The sequence below is a fragment of the Babylonia areolata genome, chromosome 2, assembly GCF_041734735.1.
Source record: "Babylonia areolata isolate BAREFJ2019XMU chromosome 2, ASM4173473v1, whole genome shotgun sequence".
Lineage (NCBI taxonomy): Eukaryota > Metazoa > Mollusca > Gastropoda > Neogastropoda > Buccinidae > Babylonia > Babylonia areolata.
In genome coordinates, this window is record NC_134877.1 from 27,167,733 (window position 1) to 27,195,703 (window position 27,971).

General features: G+C 46.0%; 2 protein-coding genes across 2 annotated transcripts in view; both read left to right on the top strand.

Moving 5' to 3' along the window:
- Positions 1-27,971, top strand: part of LOC143299932 (uncharacterized) — a 197,074-nt gene that overhangs the window by 2,526 nt on the left and 166,577 nt on the right. The window contains 7 exon segments of the mRNA XM_076613478.1: positions 357-401; positions 1,396-1,545; positions 2,954-3,007; positions 6,259-6,435; positions 9,351-12,026; positions 12,028-17,109; positions 19,453-20,010. Of these exon segments, the coding sequence (XP_076469593.1) occupies positions 357-401; positions 1,396-1,545; positions 2,954-3,007; positions 6,259-6,435; positions 9,351-12,026; positions 12,028-17,109; positions 19,453-20,010 (8,742 nt within the window).
- LOC143299944 (uncharacterized) lies at positions 20,028-25,184 on the top strand. The gene has a single exon (XM_076613487.1). The coding sequence runs from the start codon at positions 20,209-20,211 to the stop codon at positions 23,851-23,853; it is 3,645 nt and encodes a 1,214-aa protein (XP_076469602.1). The 5' UTR covers positions 20,028-20,208; the 3' UTR covers positions 23,854-25,184.

Below are 27,971 nucleotides of genomic sequence, written 5' to 3' on the forward strand. Positions count from 1 at the left end.
TTCTTGCAGCATGCATCCGTCAGCTAAAAGAGTTTGATCATGGACAGACATTGATAAAAAATAAACTGTGTGTTTACTTTCAATAAATTTTACTTTCATGCCAAAGTTGATTTCTGTTTCTTCTTCTTTTTTTCCTTCTTTTTTTTCCGCTCTCCTCTCTCTTCTGATTCATTTATTGACTGACCATGTTTCAATTTGTTAAAATAAATATTAACAATTTTCTTCTGTGTATTAACTATGTTTTGATTGTGTTGCATGATTAGTACTGGACATAGTCAGGTGCTAGATGTGTTTTTTATGGGTGTTGGTTTTGATTAACCTGTATGTGATTTGCATTCATCGATAACCTGTTTCAGAGTGACCACTATTCTCTGACCAGTGGAGATGAATGGTCAGCAGAGGTAGGTCACCTGTCAGAGTATGTCAGGCATTGATGTGTTCTCCTGGAGCTATCTCTTCTCTTACGTTTGCTATCCATCACCATGTACTATCATATTTTTATTTTCATTTTCATTTTAAAGGGGAGGTTACCTACTTCCGGGAGGTTATCGGCCATAGTTGCTCTCTTTTTCTCTGCATAGGCGGATAGTAGTTTGCACAGGACAGGAATGTCAGACCCCTGCCGGAGTCTGCACTGGTTGGGTCACGGTTAAGTATGTTATTTAAACGTAATTTTAGATAGAAAATTTCCTATTACAGGGTTTGTTTTATATATCTGTGTCTTTGTCAGCACCTCAGGAAATCCATATAAATGTCTCCTATCAAGCTCAGTTCTTCTATGCCTGTTAGATTTTCAACACAAATTCGAACAGATAAATAGTTCCTTAGATTTATCAGGAATTATATGGATTTAGAGATGATTGAAATTTGTAAGTGGTGGGCTGTGTGAAGGCAACCGTGGCTGTTGCATTTGGCAGTGAGGTCACAGTTAAGGCAGTAGTGGGATTGAATCTGATCAAGGAATTTCTTGGTTGTTGCCGTTACTGAGCCAGAGCAAGCAATTTTATTTTAGCAAGCAAACACAAAGTCAGCTCAGCATTGTACACTGTGGTGATGCACTGCCTATGGGGAGAGTGGCCAGAATTTTACTGAAAGGAACACTTGTCTGTTGCAACAAAAAAGTGATCTATAACATAGGTTCACTGTGGTTCATAAATCTTTACATTTTACAGTCAACTAGATATTGATATCTGAGGATTAGTCCTTTGTCATTACGTTACCTTGTAAGTTGTTGAATCTGTTAATGTAGGTCTATTCTGGTCCATAGATAATTTTTCACTGTCAACTAGGTATTAATTTATGACTGAATAGTGGCATCAGTCCTTATATCATGCAGGTTATGTTCAATATCATGACCAGTTCCATGTGTTCACATTTTTGGTGGGTCCCCTGCAGGAATCGGACGTTCAGACATCACTGCACTACCAGAACAAGCTTGCTGCCGCCACACAGAGGATAGCAGAGCTGGAGGAGGCGGTGGAAGGGAAGCAGCTGGCTCTGGACCGCATGGTGCTAGAGGTTCAGATGGTGGACAAAGCACACAAGGTAAAGTGCAGAGCTGGTCCAGCGGTAACATGTCTGCCTAGGAAGCCAGAGAATCTGAAGGCATAGGATCAAATCCCACTCTCGCCAGAATTTTCTCTCCCTGTGCTAGACCTTCAGCGGTGGTCTGGATGCTAGTCATCCAGATTAGATGATAAACAGAGGTCCATTGTGCAGCATGACCATAGTGCACATAAAAGAACTCATGGCAAAAACAGTTGTCCCTGGCAAAATGTTGTAGTAAAATCCACTCTGATACACGTGTGTGTGTGTGTGTGTGTGTGTGTGTTTGTGCACATGACAGAAGCTTGACTGAATGACATGGGATACAGATGGTGAGCACTCAGTGGCAACTATTTTTAGATCACAGATTGAATTATGTTACTGTATTGTGAATGGGTATTTTCAGAAGACCGATGGAATTCATGTTACAATATCGTGGAATGTACTTTTTTTCAGATCAGAGATGGAATTCATGTTACAGTATTGTGACTGAGTTTTTTTTTACATCACAGATAGAATTTATGTTACTGTATTGTGACTAGGTATTTTGAGGTCACTGATGGAATTTATGTTGCTGTACTTGTGACTAGGTATTTTGAGGTCACTGATGGAATTTATGTTACTGTATTGTGACTAGGTATTTTGAGGTCACTGATGGAATTTATGTTGCTGTTCTTGTTACTAGGTATTTTGAGGTCACTGATGGAATTTATGTTACTGTATTGTGACTAGGTATTTTGAGGTCACTGATGGAATTTATGTTGCTGTATTGTGACTGGGTGTTTTCAGATCACAGATGGAATTCATGTTATTGTATTGTGACTGAGTATTTTGAGAACACAGGTGGAATTCATGTTACTGTTTTGTGACTGAGTATTTTGAGAACACAGATGGAATTCATGTTACTGTATTGTGACTGAGTATTTTGAGAACACAGGTGGAATTCATGTTACTGTTTTGTGACTGAGTATTTTGAGAACACAGATGGAATTCATGTTATTGTATTGTGACTGAGTATTTTGAGAACACAGATGGAATTCATGTTACTGTTTTGTGACTGAGTATTTTGAGAACACAGATGGAATTCATGTTACTGTTTTGTGACTGAGTATTTTGAGAACACAGATGGAATTCATGTTACTGTATTGTGACTGAGTATTTTGAGAACACAGGTGGAATTCATGTTACTGTATTGTGACTGAGCATTTTGAGATCACAGATGGAATTCATGTTACAATATTGTGACTGAGTATTTTGAGATCACAGATGGAATTCATGTTACTGTATTGTGACTGAGTATTTTGAGATCACAGGTGGAATTCATGTTACTGTATTGTGACTGAGCATTTTGAGATCACAGATGGAATTCATGTTGTTGCTTTATTGTGACTAAGTCGGCTGTTTTCAGGTGACAGATGGAGGAGTGGAGGAAGGAGAGATGCAGAGCAGTTTCAAAGGATCGGTAAGTATTTGTGTTTTTTTGTGTAGAATCCACAGTTCATTTATATCTTGATATCACCTTCGAGGTATAGGTTCTGTTGTTGTATGGGTGAGGCGTTGGACTTATGAACAAGTGTTCAACAGTGATCGGGTTTCAAGGCTCTGTTTAGGAAATGTGTTATATCCTATGGAAAGGTACTTTGATTTTCTTCACTCCACCCAGGTGTGAATGGGTACCTGGCGAAAAGAGAGGAGAGGCTGAATGCCACACACAGTGGATATGAATTCACTGCCGCTTTGACTGAATTCACTGCCCCTTTGACTGAATTCACTGCCCCTTTCACTGAATTCACTGCCCCCTTTGAATTCAAACTGAAGTCACTGCCCCTTTGACAGTATAAGGCCGTGGAATCTTTAACCTTTTCTATCCCATGGTCAGTGGACACAGGACTGGTAACCACATGGTCAAGGGACACAGGACTGTGGTGACCACATGGTCAAGGGACACAGGACTGTGGTAACCACATGGTGAATGGACACAGGACTGTGGTAACCACATGGTCAAGGGACACAGGACTGTGGTAACCACATGGTCAAGGGACACAGGACTGTGGTAACCACATGGTCAAGGGACACAGGACTGGTAACCACATGGTCAAGGGACACAGGACTGAGGTGACCACATGGTCAAGGGACACAGGACTGGTAACCACATGGTCAAGGGACACAGGACTGTGGTAACCATATGGTCAAGGAACACAGGACTGTGGTAACCACATGGTGAAGGAACACAGGACTATGGTGACCACATGGTCAAGGAACACAGGACTATGGTGACCACATGGTCAAGGGACACAGGACAGTGGTGACCACATGGTCAAGGGACACAGGACTGTGGTGACCACATGGTCAAGGGACACAGGACTGTGGTAACCATATGGTCAAGGGACACAGGACTGTGGTGACCACATGGTCAAGGGACACAGGACTGTGGTGACCACATGGTGAAGGAACACAGGACAGTGGTGAACACATGGTCAAGGAACACAGGACTGTGGTGACCACATGGTCAAGGGACACAGGACTGTGGTAACCACATGGTCAAGGGACACAGGACTGTGGTAACCACATGGTCAAGGGACACAGGACTGTGGTGACCACATGGTCAAGGGACACAGGACTGCGGTAATCACATGGTCAAGGGACAAGGGACTGTGGTAACCACATGGTGAAGGAAGACAGGACTGGTAACCACATGGTGAAGGAACACAGGACTGGTAACCACATGGTCAAGGGACACAGGACTGTGGTAACCACATGGTCAAGGGACACAGGACCGTGGTGACCAAATGGCAGCCTGTGGACACACAAGTTCAGAGTTGGGAAACAGACCCTCTACAAACCTCCAGCTTCAGTTGGAATGCTGAAAGAATTACTTGGCTCTTTGTAGACTGTAAATGTTCTACACAAATAAAAGGCCTGGCAGTCATGCTGCAACAAAAACACACTCACAGTGCATGAATGTTTGTCTTAGTGACTTGAAGGAATGAATGAGTTGTAGTTTTCAGATAAAAAAAAAAAAGGGGGTGGGGGGTGGGGGCGGTAAAGAACAAAACCAATTTTTTCTTTAATGTTACTGAAAAGCATGCCTGACATGTTGTGTGTACGTGTGTAGATCCACCGCTGACATGGTTCTGTTCATCTTGCACATCATTGCAGCATGGCTGGCCTCACAGAATAGGGTTGACTTCCTGAAACACCTTCACTTTAGTCTCTCTTTTAGCTTTGTTTCTGTCTCTGGACCTTACACTTGGAATAAGCTCCATCTTTCACTGTGCCAAACCATTGCACTCAGTTCTTTCAAGTCTGCCCTTGCAACAGGTTGCCTTTCCCCCATGGAATATCGGGGGTCTTCCAGTTTTAATGGCATCCCTGCCTTCTGAAATCCACTAGTAGAAATTTCCTCTTTTTTGTTTCTCACTTTATTTCTGCCTTTTTTCTTCCTTCACTGTTGTCTTTTTTTCTGTCTTCCCAGTCCATTCCCCTTTCTTTTTTTGAGCAAGCTTTGGCACTTTTTTTTTTGTTTTCCGCAGTCTGTGATGTAGTATCTGTGCTGTTTTGCTCTGGCAATTAGGTAGTAAGATTTTAACTACTACCAGCCGCCGTGGCGAAAGGGTTAGCGTCGCGGACTGACAGCTGGGAGGATGTGGGTTTGAATTTGCGGTGGGTTTTTCAGCCCGCGGCCGGCTCCTAACCAGAGTTGAGTGTGCTGTGGGCTTAAATGGGGAGACTGGGACCACACAGTCGAGTATCATCCACTTCACGGATGCGTCTCTGGGTGTGTTGCTCTAATTACCTGACTAACACTGCAAGTGTCTGTATCTCTCGGGCCTTGTTGACGTCGGGATATCATTTTGACAGAAAGCGTAGAGTACAGCCTTGTCATGTAGTCCCAAACCAAGTGGATCTCCATAGCAACATTGTCATTGTCATCCTCCTCCCCGATATCATCATCAGTATAAACAAAACAGTCCCAAAGTCTGTGGTCTTTTATGCCCTGCTCTTATGGTGACCTCAGTTTCAATACCCCTTCACTTCTGTGCTTGGGGTGAGTCCTGTCAGTGTCTTCAGTGTCGGCAGATTCATGGGGGTTTGTTGTTGGAAGGTCGTGGTGGTGGTCTCCACTCTGGGAGGGACACTCACTCAGTCTGGCTCCACGATTAAGCCATTATTGTCGTTAGTAGGGGGCTTAGTAGGTGGTGTCCAAAGTACGTAAAATCAAAACAGGCACCACTGAACACCACCAAAGTGACTCAACAGCAGTTCAGGGTCTCCTCTGGTGTGTGGCCTCCTGGTGACCTAACATCAATAGTTCCCTGTGGACTACCGATGCTGGGAGTGTGACAGATGAACCAGAGGGTGGCTGTGTATGGGGGACTGGGAATGAGCGGTGTGGGGGCACTGCCACTGAAATGGTGCAGGTGACGGGGCAGCAACAACAAAAAAGAAAAAGAAAAGATTTTAACTACTGGGATGGGCTGGCACTAGCTGTCCATTCTACAGTGTTATTTGCCTGCATGGTCTTTTTTATGTATTTTTTGTCTGGCTTTGAGTATTGTTTTCTCCTTGTTTTGTGACAGAAAGAGTAACACAATACAATACAATACAATACAAAACAATACAATTTGATATTTTTGGCTGTTGTTTTTTGCTGACAAGTTGTGTGTGTGTGTGTGTGTGTGTGTGTGTGTGTGTGTGTGTGTGTGTGATCAGGTGTCGGAGCTTGAGGAAGCTCTGGTGCAGCGTGACAAGATCATCCGGCAGCTGACGGCCCACCTGCAGGGGGCAGCACTGGCCAAGGTGAACGGAGCGCAGGACCCTGTCGACTACGCTGAGGAGACGCAGCACCTGTCGCAGCAAGTGGTCCTGCTGCAGCAGCAGCTCACACAGGTCAGAGGCCGGGGGTCGTGAGTGTGGCTGCTCTCCCCAGGGGAGAGCACGTCGCTACACTAAGAGTGCTACCTATTTTCTTTTTTTTTTCTTCTTTTTTTCTGCCTGTAGTTTTATTTGTTTTCCTATCAGAGTGGATTTTTCTACAGAATTTGGACGTTTTGTATGTTAACTCGTTCAACTCAGGGGATTTAACAGCCACAGCAGGTTCCCCTGCCATACCGTTGTAGGAAAAAAGAAGAAAATATACTGAAATCAACCGGTTTTTTTTTTTCTTCCTCCACATTGACACGTGGGGACACAGCCAGAAATGCTGTGGAAGTTAATGTCCTTTGTTTGCAGTTTTGTGCACTTGTAGACACGTGTTTGCCTTTTTGATGAAACAAATTTTGATGCCAGGGCACTGCTTCTGCTCTGGGCTGAATGAGTTAATCTTTGCTTACAAGCACAGGAAATAGCTGACACAAAGAGCTCCCTGAAACAACAGTTTTATTTTAGTAACACTGATCTGGTACAGTGGTTTGTTGTGTTCGTTTCTTTCATTACCTGTGGACCAGGCAGGATTTGGGAAAAGAAAATTATATTTTGCATCAAGCATTTGACAAAATCATCTACTGGAGTAAAACAACAGTTTGTTTGGTGTCATATACTGTACCATGTCAAACTGACTCCTCCTTTTAGAGAGAAAACGTGTGTGTGTGTGTGTGTGTGTATACACCATTTATGTTACATGTACAATTTGTGGTGTGTGTTGTGTGTGTCGTGAACACCATTTCTGTGACATGTGTTGTGAATGCTGTTGACTGTGACTGTGCTGTGATGTGTGTTGTCCATACCATTTTTGTGACTGGTATAGTTGTGTTGTTGACTGTAATGTGTGTGTGTGTGTGTGTGTGTGTGTGTGTGTGTGTGTTTGCACATACATTTTTTGTGACAGATAACAGTTTGTGTTGTTGGTTGTGACTGTGAGGTGTATGTTGTACACATCATTTTTTTGTTGCATATATAGCTTATGCAGTTGAATGTGGCGACGTGTGTATAATACACTCTTTTTCTGTGACAGGTATAGCCTGTGTTGTTGACTGTAACTGATGTGTGGTGTGTGTGTTGACAGGTATAGCTTGCATTGTTGACTGTAACTGATGTGTGGTGTGTGTGTTGACAGGTATAGCTTGCGTTGTTGACTTTAACTGATGTGTGGTGTGTGTGTTGACAGGTATAGCTTGCGTTGTTGACTGTAACTGATGTGTGATGTGTGTGTGTGTTGACAGGTATAGCTTGCATTGTTGACTGTAACTGATGTGTGGTGTGTGTGTTGACAGGTATAGCTTGCATTGTTGACTGTAACTGATGTGTGGTGTGTGTGTTGACAGGTATAGCTTGTGTTGTTGACTGTAACTGATGTGTGTGTTGACAGGTATAGCTTGCGTTGTTGACTGTAACTGATGTGTGTGTTGACAGGTATAGCTTGCGTTGTTGACTGTAACTGATGTGTGTGTTGACAGGTATAGCTTGCGTTGTTGACTGTAACTGATGTGTGGTGTGTGGTGTTGACTGTAACTGATGTGTGGTGTGTGTGTTGACAGGTATAGCTTGCATTGTTGACTGTAACATGATGTGTGGCGTGTGTTGTTGACTGTAACATGATGTGTGGTGTGTGTTGTTGACTGTAACGTGATGTGTGGTGTGTGTTGTTGACTGTAACGTGATGTGTGGTGTGTGTTGTTGACTGTAATGTGATGTGTGGTGTGTGTTGTTGACTGTGACTGATGTGTGTGTTGTTAACTGTAACTGATGTGTGGTGTATCTTGTTGATGGTAACATGATAAGTGGTGTGTGTTGTTGGCTGTAACATGTGTGGTGTGTGTTGTTGACTGTAACTGATGTATGGTGTGTGTTGTTGACTGTAACATGATGTGTGGTGTGTGTGTTGACAGGTATAGCGTGCGTTGTTGACTAACTGATGTGTGGTGTGTGTGTTGACAGGTACAGCTTGCGTTGTTGACTTTAACTGATGTGTGGTGTGTGTGTTGACAGGTATAGCTTGCATTGTTGACTGTAACTGATGTGTGATGTGTGTGTGTGTTGACAGGTATAGCTTGATGTGTGGTGTGTGTTGTTGACTGTAACGTGATGTGTGGTGTGTGTTGTTGACTGTAATGTGATGTGTGGTGTGTGTTGTTGACTGTGACTGATGTGTGTGTTGTTAACTGTAACTGATGTGTGGTGTATCTTGTTGACGGTAACATGATAAGTGGTGTGTGTTTTTGACTGTAACATGATGTGTGGTGTGTGTTTTTGACTGTAACATGATGTGTGGTGTGTGTTGTTGACTGTAACAAGATGTGTGGTGTGTGTTGTTGACTGTAACTGATGTATGGTGTGTGTTGTTGATGGTAACATGATGTGTGGTGTGTGTGTTGACAGGTATAGCTTGTGTTGTTGACTGTAACTAATGTGTGGTGTGTGTGTTGATAGGTATAGCTTGCATTGTTGACTGTAACTAATGTGTGGTGTGTGTCTTGACAGGTATAGCTTGCATTTTTGACTGTAACTGATGTGTGGTGTGTGTGTTGACAGGTATAGCTTGCATTATTGACTGTAACTGATGTGTGGTGTATGTTGTTGACTGTAACTGATGTGTGGTGTATGCGTTGACAGGTATAGCTTGCATTGTTGACTGTAACTGATTGACAGGTATAGCTTGCATTGTTGACTGTAACTGATTGACAGGTATAGCTTGCATTGCTGACTGTAACTGATGTGTGGTGTGTGTGTTGACAGGTATAGCTTGCGTTGTTGACTGTAACTGATGTGTGGTGTGTGTGTTGACAGGTATAGCTTGCATTGTTGACTGTAACATGATGTGTGGTGTGTGTTGTTGACTGTAACATGATGTGTGGCGTGTTGCGCAGGCTGGGGAGAGGGTGGAGCAGCAGGTGTCCATGTGCCAGATGTGGGTGCAGGCCCTGCAGGATGCCAGAGGCCAGATCCTGGCCCTGCAGGACAAGGTGACGGAGAAGAACAACCTGCTGCAGCACCTGTCCCACACCTTGTCCCTCAGGACCACGGAGCTCACCTCCCTCCAGCACAGGGAGGCGCAGCTGCAGCACATGGTGCACACACTCCAGCAGCAGGCGGTGGATGGGGGTGACGGTGTGAGTGCCGCCCAGACCCAGGCAGCCAGAGTGGCCACTTTGGAGCTGGAGCTGGAGAGACTGGGCTCTGAGCACGCCCACTCCCTGCAGTCTGTGTCAGAACTGCGGCAGCAGCTGCAGGTCTCGGAGAGTACCTGCCAGGCCCTGGTCAGTGAGAAAGAGCTGGCCCTGGAGAAGATCGTGGGCCTGGAGGATGAGCTGTGTCAGCTGGCTGCTGTCAGGGATGACGCCCTGAGGAAGATGTCTGACCTGGAGCAGCAGGTGCAGGAAGGCTCCATGCTGATTCAGGCACAGTCCCACTTCCACGCTGAGGAAGCCGGTGAGAGGGTCGCACAGTTGGAGCAGCAGATAGTGGAGCTGAATGAACAGCACAGACTGCAGGTCCACCAGCTTCAGCTGTCACTGGGTCAAAGTTCCGAGCCACCACAAACAGATCTGCACAATCTGAAAAATGTCATCAACTCTCAGCAGGGAGAAGTGCTATCTCTCCAAGAGCAGTTGAAGCACAAGGAAGATGAACTGGCCGCCAGCAGACAGCAGCTCCAGTCACTGCAGGACCAGCTGGATGACTTGCACAGCCAGTACCAACAGCAGCAGAGTGAAGCAACACAGACTGTTCTCAGCTGGCAGCAGCAAGTGCAGGAGCTGAGAGATGAAAACAGCCGCTACAGACAGCAGATGGCGAGAGTGCAGGAGCAGGTTTGCTCTTTCAGGGAATGCTTACAGTTCAGTCCTCCGGGTGCCCTGAGCAGCAGGATGGGTCAGGACGCTAACAACTGTGGTGTGTTCAGCTCAGACGGTGATGTGACCGATCAGCTGAAGCAGCTACAGGCCTCTTTCACATATCTCTTGACACAGTACTCTGACATAGTGGAGAGAAGCAACCATATCCAGTCTGAGGTGCAGACCGCATCGCAGGCCACTCCCAACATCCTGGAAAGACCAAGGAGCGAAGAACAGAAGGATGGAACCGACACGGCAGTGGAGACAGAACAGCTGCAGTGTGAAGTCGCCAAATGGATGGCGGCTGTCCAGGAAAGGGACGCCCAGATGGAAGCGCTGACCAGCCAGCTGCAGTCGGTCAGCGAGGAAAAGCAGAGGCTAGCGTTCCTGGTACAGCAACAGGAGCAGGTGACGGAGCAGCAGACCCTGCACTCTGACACACTGCACAGACGCATGGAGTCCCGGGTCAACTCCCTCTTCACAGAGGTGACGGAGTACAAGGAAGCCTTGAAGGAGTCGGAGCTGGCCAACATTGAGCTGCAGGACAAAATGGACGTGCTGTCCAAGGAGACTGGCGCCCTCAAGCTACAGCTGGCGGCCAGTGAAGATCTGATGAAGGAGCTGCAGGGGCAGTTGAACGCCAAGAGTGAGGAACACAGACAGACAGAATCGAAGTTGCAGGAACGGCTGAAGGAGAAAACACAATGTCTGTCACAGCTTCAGGAAGAACTCCAGGGTAAAGAGACCTGTCTGTCACAGCTCCAGGTGCGGCTGGAGGAAAGAGACAGTGCTCAGTCACACATGCAGGGACAGTTCCTGGAAAAGGACAGCTGTCTGTCGCAGCTACAGGACCAGTTGAAGGAAAAGGACAGTTCCATTTCTCAGCTGCAGGAACAACTGCACGAAAAGGACAGTTCCATTTCTCAGATGCAGGAACAACTGCATGAAAAGGACAGTTCCATTTCTCAGATGCAGGAACAACTGCAGGAAAAGGACAGTTCCATTTCACAACTTCAGGAACAACTGCTGGAAAAGGACAGTTCCATTTCTCAGCTGCAGGAACAACTGCACGAAAAGGACAGTTCCATTTCTCAGCTGGAGGAACAACTGCAGGAAAAGGACAGTTCCATTTCAAAACTGCAGGAAAAGGACAGTTCCATTTCAAAACTGCAGGAGCAACTGCAGGAAAAGGACAGTTCCATTTCATTGCTGCAGGAACAACTGCACGAAAAGGACAGTTCTGTTTCACAGTTGAAGGAAAAGGACAGCTCCATTTCACAGCTGCAGGAACAACTGCAGGAAAAGGACAGTTCTATTTCACATCTTCAGGAACAACTGCAGGAAAAGGACAGCTCCATTTCAAAACTGCAGGAACAACTGCAGGAAAATGACAGCTCTGTGTCACAGCTTCAGGAACAACTTCAGGAAAAGGATAGTTCCATTTCACAACTTCAGGAACAACTGCAGGAAAAGGACAGTTCCATTTCACAACTTCAGGAACAACTGCAGGAAAAAGATAGTTCCATTTCACAACTTCAGGAACAGCTGCAGGAAAAGGACAGTTCCATTTCACAGCTGCAAGAAGAACTGCACGAAAAGGATGGTTCCATTTTACAGCTTCAGGAACAACTGCAGGAAAAGGACAGTTCCATTTTACAGCTTCAGGAACAACTGCAGGAAAAGGACAGTTCCATTTCACAGCTTCAGGAACATCATTTCACAGCTGCAGGAAGAACTGCAGGAAAAGGACAGTTCCATTTCACAGCTTCAGGAACAACTGCAGGAAAAGGACAGTTCCATTTCACAGCTTCAGGAACAACTGCAGGAAAAGGACAGTTCCATTTCACAGCTTCAGGAACAACTGCAGGCACAGGACAGTTCTATTTCACAGCTGCAGGAACAACTGCAGGAAAAGGACAGCTGTGTGTCACAGCTTCAGGAACAGTTAGAGGCTCAAGCTGAGGAGAACAGCGGCACAGTCAGAGTACTCCACGATCAGCTGTCTGAGAAAGAGAAAAGCCTGTCGCAGATTCAGGAACAGATTGAAAACAAACAGACATCACTATTTCAACTTGAGGAGGTTTTAGAAGAAAAAGAGAAGTCACTGTCGCAGCTGAAGGAAGACCTTGAGGAGAGAGACCAACAGCTTGAGAAGCTGAGGGACAAACTGGATTCCACCGCAGAAGAGGTGGGCTTGCAGAACTCCAGACTCTCGGAAGACTTGGAGCATTTGCATCAGCAGCTGGCAGAAGCCCGGAAGCAGCATCAGACTGCGCTGATGGAACAGGAGCAGCTGGTCTGTCAGCACGAGGAGCTGAGGTGCAGACTGGAAGAGAAGTGTGCCGAAATGAAAAGGGCAGTGACAGAGAAAGAAGAAACGGAAGCGTCGCTGGCTTCTGCTGAAGGTAGCAAACTCCAAGAGATATTGAAAATCACTGAGGAACTGGAGAAGATGTCAGCAAAGTTGGATGAACTAAAAGCTGAAAAAGAGACATTGTTGATGGAACTCTCCTCTCTCAAAGATGACGGAGATGCTGAAAAGGAGAAACACAGCAGACAGATTGAAGAAATGACAGAAAGAATGAAGCAAGCCAAGGAGGAAAAGGAGGAAATTGTGTCTGTGCTGGAAGTGGTGAAGGATGAAAACTGTCAGCAGCTGAAACAAGTACAGCAGAAGTTGGACCACAGTAATGAGCAATACCAGACTTTGTTGTATGAAAAAGAGAAACTCTGCAGTCAGCAGACAGCTGTCACTGAAAAATGCACACATCTTCAGGATCAGCTTCAAGTTAAACAACAGGAATACAATATTCTTTTGGCAGAAAATGAACAGCTTCATGAAGAACTGCAGTCTTGTTCCTCAGCTTATATCAAAGAGAACAAGAATTTGAAAGCAGAACTGCTGGAACAGAGTCAGAAATTTGACGTTCTTCACTCAGAGTTCAACACTTTCCAAGATCAGCTACTGTCCAGAGAGGCAGAATTCAGCTGTGAGCTGCGTAAAGCACAGCAGAAATTGAGAGAAAAAGTGAAAGAAACTGAAGCGGTGAAACAAGAACTACGGGACATGGAGCAGGCTGGCATCTCAAAAGAAAACAGCAACAAAAACTTACGAGATGAAGTGGACAGCCTGAAGGAGAAGTTAGTGCAGGCAGAGAGCACATGCCTTGAGTTATCCCAGGACAGGGAGGGGACAGTGGAAGGATTGCGTGGCCAGGTCCATGACCTGGAGCAGGAACTGGTCAGCGCCCAGGAAGAGAAGGAGGTGATCACATCCAGGCTGGCTGCCCAGGCTGACATGTTCAGGGTGAAGCAGGAGGAGATGGTGGCTGAGAACAACACTCTGAACCACCAGCTGGAGGAAGTGAGGAACGATGCTGAGGAGACTGTTCACCAGCTGCAGAAACAACTGGATGACCTGCAGAGTCAGCTGAGGGCCACAGCATCCAGACTAGAATCTCAGGATGAGGAAGTCACAAAGCTAAAAGAGGAACTGGAGACTAGCAGGGCATCGCTGCAGATTCAAGAAAATGAACTGGGCAGCTTCAAAGAAGAAGGCAGTAAGTACAAGGATGAACTGGATTCTCTGACAGCTTCAAATGATGTCTTAGGTAAAGAGAAAGAACAGCTGCTGGTTAAAATCCAAAGTCTGGAATCCAGTGTGGAGGCAATGCAGAAACAGTGTGATGAAGAAGTGGCAGCACTACACAAGGAGATCCAGCAGCTTGGTGAGGACAGAGACCTTCAGTTGTCAGAGTGTGGAAAGGAGAGATCACTGCTGGCTGAACAGAACACAGCACTGCAGCAACAGCTGGAATCCTGTACCTCACAGATCGAGAGTCTTCAACGCTCATTGAAAGATTCTGTGGAAGAACAGGAAAGACTGAAAACAGAGAGCAGCAGACTTCAGCAACAAACGCACACTCTGCAGATGGACCTTTCATCACAGATTGAACATGTGCAGTTAGAGCTAGCAGCCAAGGATGGCGAGCTGCAGACTGTTCAGTCACAGCTGAGAGACTCCCAGACACAGCTCACACAGCAGCTTGAATCGTTACAAGAGGAACTTGCTGCCGCTCAGTCGGAAATGGAGCAGAAGGAATCCAGGTTGATCACAGCCAAAGAAGATCTGTTGGCAGTGAAGCAGCAGTTGGAGCATGCTGTGGAGGAGAAGGAGATGCTGAAGAGCAACTTTGACAGCTGCATGGAGGACATGACACAGAGGGCGGCCGATAGAGACACCACCATCCAGCAGCTTCAGGGTCGTCTGGTGGAGGCCTCGCAGAGCGTGGACCGTGACCAGGGCCAGCTGAGGGAGATGTATGAAGCCCAGCTGTCTGAGCTGGAAGACCGCCTGGCAGCAGCAGACCTAGAATCCCAACGCCTGGAGAGGCAGTGTGACAACATCAGCATGGAGAAAGACAAGCTGAAGGACAAGTATGACAGCCACCTGGCTGAACTGGAGTTGACTATGCAGGCTGCTGAATCAGAGTCCTGTCGTCTGAAGGAACAGGTGGCCAAGATGAGTGACTCTCATGAGAAAGAAATGGCTGATCTGAAGCACTCGTGTGAACTCCAGCTGTCCTCTATGGAAGAAAACTATCAGAGTCTGGAAAAAGCCTTTGCGAAGCAAGACGCTGTTTTGGCGGATGCCGGCAGCAAGAATGAGAGGGAGAGAGCAGAACGAGAGAAGGTGTTTGACCAGCAGCTGTCTGAGGCCTACGAACAGGCCAGGATGTATGAAATGGACATCAGCCGCTTGAAGAGGCAGCTGGATGAGATGAGAAAGGACCACCAGATGGAGCTGCAGGAGACCCAGAAGGCGCTTGAGAACCAGGTGTTTGACCTGGAGAACAAGTGTGTCCTGGCCACCTCGGAGCTGGAGCGTGTGCGTCAGTCCCTGTGGGGGATGGAGCAGGACCACAGCGGGGAGGTGCAGGCCCTGCAGCACAGAGTGCAGGAGCTGGAGGCTCTGTCCCGCAGCCAGGACATACAGCTGTCCGATCTGCAGGACTCGCTGGCCCAGTCCTCCCAGATGTCAGACGACAGCATTGTGTCCTTGAAGGAGTCTCACCAGTGTGACGTGGCCCACCTGCAGGAGGTGACCCAGCGGCTGAAGGGAGACGTGGAGATGTACCAGAGCCAGCTGAAGGCCCTGCAGAACACACACCGCCAGGAGTTGGAAGCCCAGAAGCGTGAACACGGCCAGCAGGTGGCTGAGGTCCAGGAGAAATGCCGACAGGCGGAGAACTACTCCAGCGTCCTACAGCTGCACATGGAGAATGCCGCACAGTCGGCACAGGACCCGCAGTGCCGCATCCTGCAGGAGGAAATCACGCGACTGCAGGAAGAGCTGGTTGGAGCAGCATCCAGTGTGACTGTTCTGAAGCGGAAGCTGAAAGAAACACAGGCATCATGCCAGACAAGAATTGCAGAACTCACAGAGGAGATAAACACGCTGACCTTAGACAGACAGGATAAGGATACTTACATTGAAACTTTGAGAGAAGATCTGGAGAAAGAGAAACACTTGCTGCAGGAATCGCAAATGATGTGCCGCCATCTTGAAGAGAAGAAGGAACAGCTTATGGCTGAGAACAGTTCATCTCTCCAAACTCTTCCAGCTCATGATGCAGCAAGCATGACCAGAATACCTCTGTCTCCAGAAGACAACGGAAGCACAAGTGGGATTCAGCAGCAAGTTAAAAACATAAATGTGCAGTTGCATGATATTCAAATGCGAAGAATGGATTCGAATGATGTTGACAGAACAGAGAGGGATAAAGGAGTTAGTTTTGCAACAGAGGGTGGTTTTGAACCTGAACCTGACTCTCTGGAATACTTGGACTTGGCTGTTGGACCCAAGGCTGGTGGTGATTATTTTGTGGAAGAATCTGAGCCCAGCAAGAGTCCAAAGACAAGAACTAAATCTGTCCCGTCTGAAAGTTATTTTGAAGATGCAGTTGAGCAGAACATGGTGGTTATAAAGCTGAAGAGGCCGTCACCGGCTAAAGACAGTGTCCAGGAAGCATCAGGACGCTTTGAGCCAGAGGAAGGGACGGTGACATCCATGGAAGAAGGAAGATTTCAGTTTGCAGGTGAACTGAGGCCAGACTCTGTGGAGGACAGCTTCCAGCCAGAATCTGTCCCTGTGTCTCCCAGCACCCACTTAGCCACTTCCGCTCCCAACCCCAGCTTTCTGCCCCACCCCATTGCTGTCCTCCCTGGTACCCACACATACAATCAGTCAGCAGAGATGGTCAGCTCTTCATCACAGACAGACCTCCTGCCCATGGACAGTCTTGCACCGGCTGTGTCCAGCCAAGAGTCGGATCAGCTACAGTCAGCTGACGCCGTGATCGAAGTGTCGGGCGGAGAGAGGTCTGTTCCAGAGGATCAGCAGCCTGACGTGGAGGCGGAGGTTGCCCGTAAGCTGAAGGGATTGCAGGACCAGCTGGAAGAAGAGTGGGTGCTGAAGATGCGCTCGCAGGAAGTGGAACTGCGACACACTTACGAGACCAAGTTTGAGGAGTTCAAGCGTCAGACGGAGCATCAGTGCCAGCAGCGCATCAAGCACATGAAACGGGACACCCAGGCGTCGTTCGTGGACGCCGTGAGGAAGATGAGGAAGAGCATGGAGAAGAGACAGCAGCAGGACCTGGGTGATGGTGATGTGGGGACAGCCATGGGGCCGACTGCCACAGACAGCAAGAGCACCCAGGACCTGCCAGACCTGACTGACGATGACCGGCAGCTGGGGGACATTGTCAAACAGCTGCATCAAGAAAATCAGGTATGCACGTTGACTTACCTCCTGTCCTGGTCAGACATTGGTGGGGTGGGTGGGGGCAGATAACAGAATGTGAAGAAAAAAAACAACACCACAGAATGTCTGTTGTTTAATTATGCAAATCTTCTGTGATCACACACCTTGGTTAGTGAATGCTGTGCAATATTGATATTTTTGCACAAACTTGTGAGAACTCCTTACATCGCAAACTGAAAGCACTGAAGATACTAGATGCATGCAGACCTGTTGCAAACTGAAAGTACTGAAAATATTAAAGATACTCCATTTACTTCTCTCTCTCTCTCTCTCTCTCTCTCTCTCTCTCTCTCTGTCTGCTCTCACCCCATCCCCCCAACTCCCCCATCCACACAGACAGACAGACAGACGGACGCACGCACGCACAGAGATTATGAATAGCTTTACAAGAAGTGAGAAAACTTAACAACAAATGTTAAAAGCAGTTTGGTTTTTTATTTAAAGTAAGAAGTCCTGTTCAAGCACACAGTAACGTTTCCAGAAGAAAAGAAAAATGAAGATTAAAACATTTGAGGGGGGGGAAAGCCTGCTTTCAGTCTTGGAATTTTCTTCTTTTTTAAAGGTAATCTTTGGAACAGTTAATCTTTCAATGTGTTCATATCATTTACAAATATTTTCAAGGAAAAGCAAATGGCAATATTGTTGTTAGGATAGATAGATAGATGCATAGATACATAGATAGATTGATAAATATCAGATAGATACTAGATAGATTAGAAAAGAAAAAAAGTAGGTACTAGCTGCATAAAAAAATAAAAAAGTAGATAGATCTGAATGGATAGGTTAGACCAAGATAGAGGGATGGATAGATAGAAAGGCACTTGTATCTATAGATAGATCGATAGAAGTAACTGCACAAGAGAACGCTTCAAAAGATCCCAAATTCTCATCTAAAGTCCTTGTGGCGTGTTCAGCTTCATGGGATTTGCACGGCTGTAAGTACTGGCTCCTTTCAGTGGTTGTTCTTGTCTTCTCTCCACTCCATCACTCCGTGTCACAGGATCTGTGTACAGTAGCCTCTCCCCTCCATCACTCGGCATCACGGGATCTGTGTACAGTTGCCGTAGCCGCTGCAGTAGTCTCTTTGAGTCTTCATTCATCACGTCACCACCATCGTTTCCTTATACTTTAGTTCATCGGGTAGTTTTTCTGTCATTCATCACAATCTTCTTTGCATACTTGCATTTTTGTTTTTTAGTATTTAGTGAACATTTGTTTTTCTCGTTTTTCTTCAGTGTTTTCAATTACTGCATTTTGCCTTATGGTGTATATATATATATATATATATATATATATATATATATATATATATATATATACAGCAACACTCGGCTTATATCACATATTGACATAAGTTTACATTTGGGCCAACAGCAGAGTGAGAGCTGTATTATCAATGGTTTCTTCAGTCAATGGGAAACCATTTACAGCTTAGTCTTTTGTGAAGGACTGTGACTCTCAAACTAGGAGGCAAAATTGCACTGGCTCTTAGTGCTGCAGCCTTGTTGGGCTAGTTCGCCTTTGGGAACCATCCCAACGCCGACTGTCCTAAAACCCTCTTGGCCGAGAGAGTGGGGATGTACTTGGGCAAGGCACTCTCCACTATAATCACATTCTAGCCCAAATAGTCGGAACAGCAGTTGCCTCCTCTGCTGTTCTGATGGTAATAGTCGGACACAACTGACTATCATATATATCTATATATACTTTGACATCGGTAACGTTCTGCAGAAGCTTCTGTTGATATTCAGTTGGGATTTAACCTTCTGATCCCATTTTCACTTCAGATAAGTAATTGTGTGTTTTGCTGCTAGTCCTTATGGTGTGACAAAATCAAAAACAGTTATTTTTGCACACATATTTTGCAAACACACAAAATGTCTGCATATGCACACAAACACACACACACACACACACACACACACACATATCATGTACAAATACATATATATAACTCATGCCATCTCATGTCTTTACTTAAAACGATACAAACATAAATTTTATATCAGAAAAAGACAGAAGAAATAATTTACACATTAGCAAGTTCCTTCATCAGTTGTTATTATGACAGTGAGAATTAGAACACATAGTAGCTGAAAGAATACTGTGACTGCTAAAGGGAGGGCAAGTTTGGTTCTGGACACTTAATTGATATGATGTAATGAATATTCAAGCTATGCTAGTTCCTGGAAAACTTGAGATGCATGCTTGGCCATTAATTTGATTCATGTCTGTTCCCTGAAGCGATTTCAAAGCAGTGTGAGGCGTGTGTTGAAACCTGTGTTGTCACATGTGCTGTGCCCTTTGCAGGAGCTGGCAGAAGTGCGTGACGTGCTGCTCCAGCAGATTGCCATCTCCCAGACCCAGGGCCTGCGCAACACCATGCAGCACGAACTGCAGGCGCTGGTGGCTGGGGGCTCCAGGCAGTCTCCCCAGTCCACCCTCATGTCCTCACCCAGACCCTCAACAGCTGCAGAGCATGCAGAACTGATGCTGGTGCATGAGCCACCATTGGCAGCTGCCCAGACCCAAGCTGTGGGCACCAGCAGCATCAGCGGGGAAGGTGGCGTTCAAAGCCCTGCCGAGGACCTGGCCAGTCAGTCCACGCCCACAGCGGGCAGTGACGACGATGACGACGACGATGACGGGAGCAGCAGCAGCTGTGTGCGTGAACGTTTCCTGGAGGAGCTGGAAGAGATGTCGCAGCAGTCGGGTCAGGACCTGCCCCTGGAGTGGGAGCTCACCTCGGCCGCCGTTTCCCACGGCAACAGCAGTGGTGGCGCCGGGATCTTTGAGCGCGACCTGACGGGATCCGGCAGTGTGTGGGAGGTGTTTGATGGGCGGTGTCTGCGGCAGGACTGCAGGGAGGTGAGGCATCGCTACAATAACCTGTTCCATTGGCTGTCCAAGATCTGCAGGATCCCCTCCACACCCCGTTTGGCTGAGGGTAGTCAGGGTGGTCAGGGCGATAGCGGGCCAGATGCAGGGGGCAGGGGAAGGGAGGAAGGGGGTGAGGGGTGGGTGGCTAGTGACACGCAGGACTTTGATTCCCACTTCCTCAGTCAGATGTTTGGGGGCAGGAACTTGCAGGGGGAGGCTTTACAAAACAGCGTAGGCTCAGAGCCTGGACACGAAAACATTCACGTGGCTGAAACACAGCTGCTGTCCCGCTTGCTGAGCTCGGAGACTGAAAAAGTATTTTTGGAAAAACAGATGAACAGTCATGAGCAGCTCTTCAGCCAAGAGCGCCGGCAGCTACAGCAAAGAGAGGTGCACCTCCAGGCCAGGTGTGAGGACCTGGAGAACAGCAACAGAACCCTGTCACAACAGCTGGCTGGGATGGAATCCAAGCAGCTCACCCAGGGTACTCAGCAACAAGAACCACAAGACAAAACCAGTGAAACCTGTTACCCACCCAGAGAGTCACATCACAGCATCGGTTTGCAAACAGGGGAGAGTTGTTTGCAAGCGGAGAAGGCAGCTTGTGTGGAAGAACCGACACCAAACTCCTCACAGGAAAAGATGGTGGACAGTTGGTTGAAGGAGAAAGAAGAGCTGACACAGAAAATTTCAGATGTGCAAGCTCTGCTTGTGGCCCAGCAGGAAGAGAATGTCAATCATCAGGAGCAAGAAGCAACTCTTGAAGGGCAGTGTGTCTTACTCGGTGCCCAAATCAAAGATGCCAAAGAGGAGAATGAGACTTTGCTGAAGAATATTTGTGCACAACAGGAAACTGAGAAAGAATTGAAACTGAAGTGCAGCTTGATGGCAGACAAGATTGAGGCCATGTCAGACTATCAGGAAATAGCACAGAGTAGAGGTGACATGCAGCAGGTGTGTAGTTCTTTGGAAGCACAATTAGCTCTCTCCCAGCAAAGTCTGTCCAGTCTCCGTGAAGAAAACAACAGCCTCTCAAAGGAAATTCATGCAGTCAACACACATTGCAGAGAGATGAAGCAAACCGTTCAACATCTTCAAGACATAGAAAGTGGTTATAAGACTCTGGAAGCAAAGTTGAATATTTTACAAGGGAAGGAAAGACACAGTGTCCAGTATGCACAAAGTGCAGTGCAGGTCAGTTCTGCTGATTTCCATGACACAGAGTGTTCAGTAGCAAAGACACCGAAGGACAGTGACACTCTCACAGAAAGTGATGTGAAACGTCTTGAGGACAAGGTAGAGACTTTGAAGGGTGAGAATGAATTCTTACACGAGAAAATCAGTATCTTGGAAGAAAACAGCAAGTTGTTACAAAACCAGTCTCAGACCATTCAGGTCAGGAACAGGCTGTTAGAATACCAAGCTGAAGCGCACAACAGCAGGTGTGAAATTCTTCAGGCTGACCTGCAGCAGGTGAAAGACAACTTGCAGGATGCAGAAACATTGAACAAGTGTCTGCAGGACCAGAGCCAAGCCCTGGAAAGTTCCAGAGAGAAGTGTGCCCAGCTGGAAAAGGACAACAGTCTGCTGTCTGAAGAGCTGGCCTGTCTCAAAGAGGCAGACACCTCCCTGCAGGCTGACTGCAAGGTGTTGGAGGAGAAATGCCAGGCTCTGCAGGAAGAACTTCTGGAAGCAACACAGTCAGGGCAGTCCCTGAGGGAGCAGCTTCATGAACAAAGCATGACACTGGAGCACGTCATTTCTGAGATGAGAGAGGTGAGCCCAAAAGGGATGATGAATCCAGAGTATGCTGATGGAGAGCAAGACGTGATCGAAAAAGCGGATCATTTCTGGCCATCAGAAACTGTCCCTCACAGAATTGAAGCAGACTTAAGACGGCAGTTATCCAAGCTGGAACAGGTTGTCATGGAGAAAGATAGTTTAATCGAGGAACTGAAAGAGCAGATGACAGCAATGTCTTTGCAGCAGGCAGCCATGGGGTCACCCCCTGCCCTGCGAGAGTCAGCCAAGGACCTGGAGCAGGAGGTGCAGGACCTGAGGGAGGAGGTGATGGAGAAGGAAGGGGTCATCCAGGAGCTGCAGGAGCAGCACCAGTGTCTGCAGCAGAGCCAGGTGGAGCTGAAGAGGAAGATCAAGGAGGACAGTGACCTGGAGCAGGAAGTCAGCATCCTTCACCAGGCTCTGTTTGAGAAGGAAAAACTCATCCAGGAACTGAAAGAAACTTCAAAACTCCTTCAGCTGTCTCAGCAAGAAAAGCCGTCGACTGCCAGCAGGCACAGCTCCGGTGGCAAAGGCCTGGCACTCGGTGCAGACAGACAGGATGGAGCAGTATCCAGAGAAGGAAACAGAAGCCAGTTGCTGGGCTATGAGTACCAGGAAAGGAAAGTAGACACCATCTCCTCCAGGTCTATGGAGTCTCAAGAAAGCATTGCCATCAGCAGTGATCCAGAGTCTGAAGTAGGACCTGGACAAGACATGGACATTGTTAAAGAGATGGGTCGACTGAGGAAGGACATCAAAAAGACCAAAGCTGTGTATGCCAACGAGAGTGCTCTGTTCCAAGAGGCTCTGGATCGGGAGCCTGTGTCTCACTTAGGACTGAGAAACTCAAGCTCACCCAGCTCAACGGTGGACTTTTCAGAGATGACACAGAACGACATCCCTGATGATCCTCAGCAGCTGAAGAAGATTGTCGTCAAACTGCTGGATGAGAACAAATGTATGACCACAGAAAATCTGCGTCTGCAGCTTCGCATCAGAGAGCAGGAAGCTCTTGTTCTGGAAATGGAGGGGAAACTTCAGAACATAAAACATCCACCAGATGACTGGCAGCCACTCTTTGAGCGGCAGCTGCTGTTGCTACAAAAGCAGAGAGATGAGCTGCAGCATCTGATCTGTGAGAGGGACACAGGGGTGGGCCTGTTGTCTGGCAATGCGGGGAAGGAGAGTGTGGATGCGGCTGCCCTTCAGCAGCAGCAGGAGGACCTGACGATGAAGATCGGTGAACTGGAGCACTGTCACCGCCTGCTGCAGCAGCGGCAGGCAGAACTGGCCCACTGCCAGGCAGAAAAGAGGCACCTGGAACAAATCCTGCTGCTGAAGGACGAGACAGAGCGACAGCTGATGAGACAGAAGCGCCTTCTGGAGGAAGAGCTGTCCACCATTGAGGGCAAGCTGCAGGACAGGGAGGCGGCTTTAGTGGAGGAGAAGGCCCGCCTGTTGAAGGAGCTGAGGGAGAAGGACCAGCACATCTTCCATCTCCAGTCCTCCCAGGTGGCCGGCCAGCCACAGCAGCGCAGGTCTCAGCCGCAGTCCGTGCTGATGGCGGGGCCTCAGAACGCCAGCACCCCATGTCTGAGCAAGAAGTTTGAGGCCTCCCAGGCCTTCTTCCTGCAGCCCCTCAGCCCCCAGGAACAGGATCCATCCCTTCTCCACAAGCCGGAGGATGAAGCACTGGGGGGGTCCTTCCTGGAAGAGCCTGCCGAGGACCCTCTTTCAGGGGACTTCCCGCCCAGGTCCAGTTCCTTCACCAAGGAAGAAGCAAAGGCTGGAGCAGCAGCGCCCCTAGGGGAGGGTCAGCGGGTCAGTCGCAGACACAGCACAGGGACGCTGGGGTCAGGCCGGCTGTCCCCCACCGTGACCCGCATGCCCAGGGATCCCAACGAGATGTACAAGTTCCACCGGGAGGCCGTGGACCGCCTGAGGGAGAAGCTGAGGGCGCAGATGGAGGAGGAGATGGCCCAGCTGTCAGAGGGTCAGGCCTCTGCCATCACTGGGTACTGGCAGCGACACGGCAACTCTCAGTCCTGAGGCAGGGCAACATGGCAGCCCTCAGTCCTGAGGCAGGGAAAGGACATGGCAACCGGCAGTCCTGACACATGGCAACCCTCAGTATTGAGACACTGCAACCCACAGTCTTGAGACATGGCAACCTGCAGTCTTCTGACACCCAACCCGCAGTCCTCAGACACTCAACGCGCAGTCTTGAGAGACAGCAACCTCCATCTCTCTCTGTTTTGCACTGGCATCAACCTTCAAGCAGCAAAACAATAATAACCTGGCATGTCGATGGCTGTACAAGATGACTTGATTGGAGACCATGAATGATGCTTCACACCCAGACGTAAGCTGTGCCACTGTGTCCTGTGGTGCTGCTGTCCTCAGCTCATTGTCATCAAACGTTTTTCATTCTGTCATGCTGTTACTGGCCACATACACAATACCCCGTCATTGTCAGAGTATCTTGAGCTGATCTTATGTGGTTGGTTACATTTGAGAAGCCATTCCACAAATACATTTACCACCAAGACAGAAATTGACTTCTGTTTGGGGATTCATTGAATTCAACATGGAATACATTACAAACGTTTTACGTATATGTGATAAAATAAGATACTAATGTTCAACATTGCCACGTTCTTGTATTGCCAAAGTAGTCTCTTGTGTAAACACATAGAAGAAGTTTAAGAATGTAGAATTCAGGAGCAAAGAGGTCGCCACCTTCTTTTGCCCTGCAGTTCCTTAATCTATCTAGAGTCTTGTTCGGATGGAGGAGATAGTCAAAAGTAGTATCACACAGTGCTTTTCTGTTCAGTATCACTTCTGTGAGTTCTTTACATGGTGGTTGGGATCTGATTTTTATTCTGTTTTTCTTTTATTTCTTTCTGAAATGTATTTGGGAGATGCTACAGCTAGATGCTTTGGAATGATAGCAGTTCTCATGGGATTGGTATGTGATTAATGCTAGACGAAAAAAAAAAAAAAAAAAAAAAAAAACCTCAGTGGTTTAACACAGTAACTTCCCTTCCCCCTTGCACGCTGCCTCCTGTTGTCTCCCTTCTGTGCTGAAGTGTGTGTTGTGTGTTTTGTTGCAGCTTGTCACTTCATGCCTGATACTGCTTTGTTGTTATTTTCAGGCCTTGTTTTTCCTTCAGCTTGTGCAGGAGTGAATCTCGGATGCATGTCATGGTTTTTTTTGTTTTGTTTTTTTCGCAGATTGGTTCCGAGTTGGATGGATATAAATCAGGACAACTCTATGTGTTTCCCATCTCTGTGTGTTTCCCAAAACAAAGGGGTTGGGTTAGGATGATTACTTCCTTCATTTCTGTATGGGAAAACACACACACACACACACACACACACACACACACACGCACAAAACAACACACACACACAAGAAACTTTTTGCGTCTGAATGATGTGAACATGTCTTGTAGTTGTAACTTTTTAATATTCTTTTTTTTATCATGATAGCTGTGTATGAGTATATACTCTATTACTAAGCTTTCCTGATTGTTTTTTGTTTGTTTTTTTTTTGTTTTTATTTTGTCCTTCTTACTTAAGACACACAGAGATGGGATCATTAAGAGGTGTGCCTAGTGTAAACCAGGAACTTGCTGATTGCATTTCTCCTAAAATGCATCCCCCTCAACTCCCCTCTTTTATATGTTCTTTTTCAGTCTTGATTTGGTATGTTTTTGTTTAATTAGATCTGAGATTGGGAATCAGTGCTCGGTATCAGTTGTTATGAGTACTGATTCCTTCTTTATCTTTTCTCTCTCTTCCCTCATTTCCCTTCCTTCTTCCAGCATTTTGCCCGTGTTGATCGGTTTGTGAAGCAGCTTGTCCTGACACTTTAAATTTGGTGTTATACTTACATTCATATATTTGTATATATTATGTATATATATTTTTTCTTCTTTTTTTTGTTGGCTAATTGGTTGCAAAAGAGATTATTTAGAATGCCAAAACTACATTACGTGCATGTACAGGTGCAGATTTAATTTATTTTGTCATGATAAATGCAGTTTGTATGTTTGTTACTTCACAAAGAACATTATCTGATGACTGTGGTTGTTTAAAATTTTGTTGCCTTGTGATGCTTTGTAATAGTGAAACGTGTGTGCATACTTGCCATTGAAAATTTTGTTAACATTTTGTCATGGTGTCTCATTTTAAGATCACATATGCGCACACACGTGCACACACACACACACACACACAAAAATGATTAGAATGGTGATAGAGAAAGGAAGGATAAACTAAGGAGTTCACTTTGTTTATCAAATTTGGTGCATACAGCCAGCGTCAGAGAAGCACTTATTTATGATTAGTTTGACAATTTCTGTGTGTTTTGTGACATCATGTTTCTGCTTTGAAGACACTGCTAACATATATTGCTTAATGAACTGCTTTATTAATGCCTAACCAGTCATTATTTTTCTTACAGTAACCACAGAATTATTTATGATGCCTATCCACTCACATGAATTCTAATTTAGATAGAAATCACAGAGTGCCTTTTATCGGTTTTCTTTTGATGCCTTACTCTAAAAAAAAAAAAAAGAAAAGAAAAAAGAAAGACTCAGTTGGGACCAGAATACTTTATCCTTTTATTCTTGCTAGCTGTGCTGTCAAGTTATTGGACCTGTTGTTTTTCGCATCCATCTTTTGGTAGCTTCTGTTACTTGGAAACCGCTGTCAAGTGTAGTGTATAGTGCTGTCGTGAAATAACAATTACTGTTAACGTATTTAAACAGTTGCTTTGATGTATAACCAGTATATATTTAATTAATCGTTACTCGGTATTTGTTTTCATGGTGAGTACTTGCCAAATTCTGGTGATAACAAGTTGACCCAATGTTGTGGAAATATGCTTAGGGGTATGTTTGAGGTGATAACCCAGATTAGTTGCTCCAAACTTTGTATTTATGAAGGTTTCTGTTGAGAACTGCCAAGATCTGTACATACTGCTTTGTGCTGTTGGAAGTTAGTAACTGTTCATCAAAAAAAAAAAAAAAGGAGATTGTTACATAATTTCATCTGGTCACATTTCCTGTCACGAGGTTGATTTGTCACACAATTTCAAATTCAGCAGGTCACAGAGTTATAATGTATTTTCTAGGTATAGAGATAATCTTTAGTGATTCAGGTCATATTTATTTTCTTTTTAAATAGTTCCGTTTTTGTCTGTCAGAACTGAACATGAAATCAGCAGCTCTTTTCAGTTTTGAAAACTGCAAGTTAAAAAACAAAAACAAAAAACCAAAAAAACATTCTTCTTGTCAACATCAACTCATTTTTGCATTTAAATAGTTTATATCCTGCTCTTGGTCTTACTTCAGTCCAAAAATAAATCAAAAGGTAGAGTGCAGATGGTAGTAGACATTTTCTAATACTGTAGAATATGTCTCTTTATAAAAGTGTTGATCTTAGTGTACCCATGATAACAAAAAATGTAATATAAATATGTGTTTTGAGTGAAGTTGTTAAAAGGACAGAAAGAAAGCTTAACTTTTGGATCAGTTAACCATTTTGAACTGCCTGATGGTTTGACATGCTTTCTGCCTTCAGATGCAGACCTCCTTGACATTTAGTCTTTTTGTTTTCCGGTAAATCTTATTGCCAGCAAAGATGGTATATTTTTTCAATATATTTCCATCACTAACAGGTGAGTAATCATTCATTCAGTGTTCGCTGGGTTTGTTTTCCGTTGATCAGGTAAGAATGTAAGTTTTGAGCATAAATTAAGTTAGTGAATGAAACGGTTTGTCATATATATATCCGTTCATCTGTTGACGAGAGTTGTATTGTTGTGTGAAATGCTTTGTTTGCAGATGAAGTGTGTCATAGATTTTCCAGAAATGTCTTTCAGCTTGTTTAAATTCTTGATACGCAAGACTAGCGGAGAACTTGACCAAAGTGTGAAAGGTCTGACTTCAGTGCTAGTGCACCAGGAATCACATTGTTCACAAAAGGCTATAGATTCTCAATCTCTCTTTTTCTCTGTCTGTCTGTCTTTCTCTCTTTCTCTCTCTCCTCCCCCTCTCTCTCTCTCTCTGTTTGTCTGTTAAAAGCAAAAAGAAACTTCCTCTTTATTTTCTGCCTCAAGTTACATTATGTATCCGTGTTCAGAAAATTGAACTTAG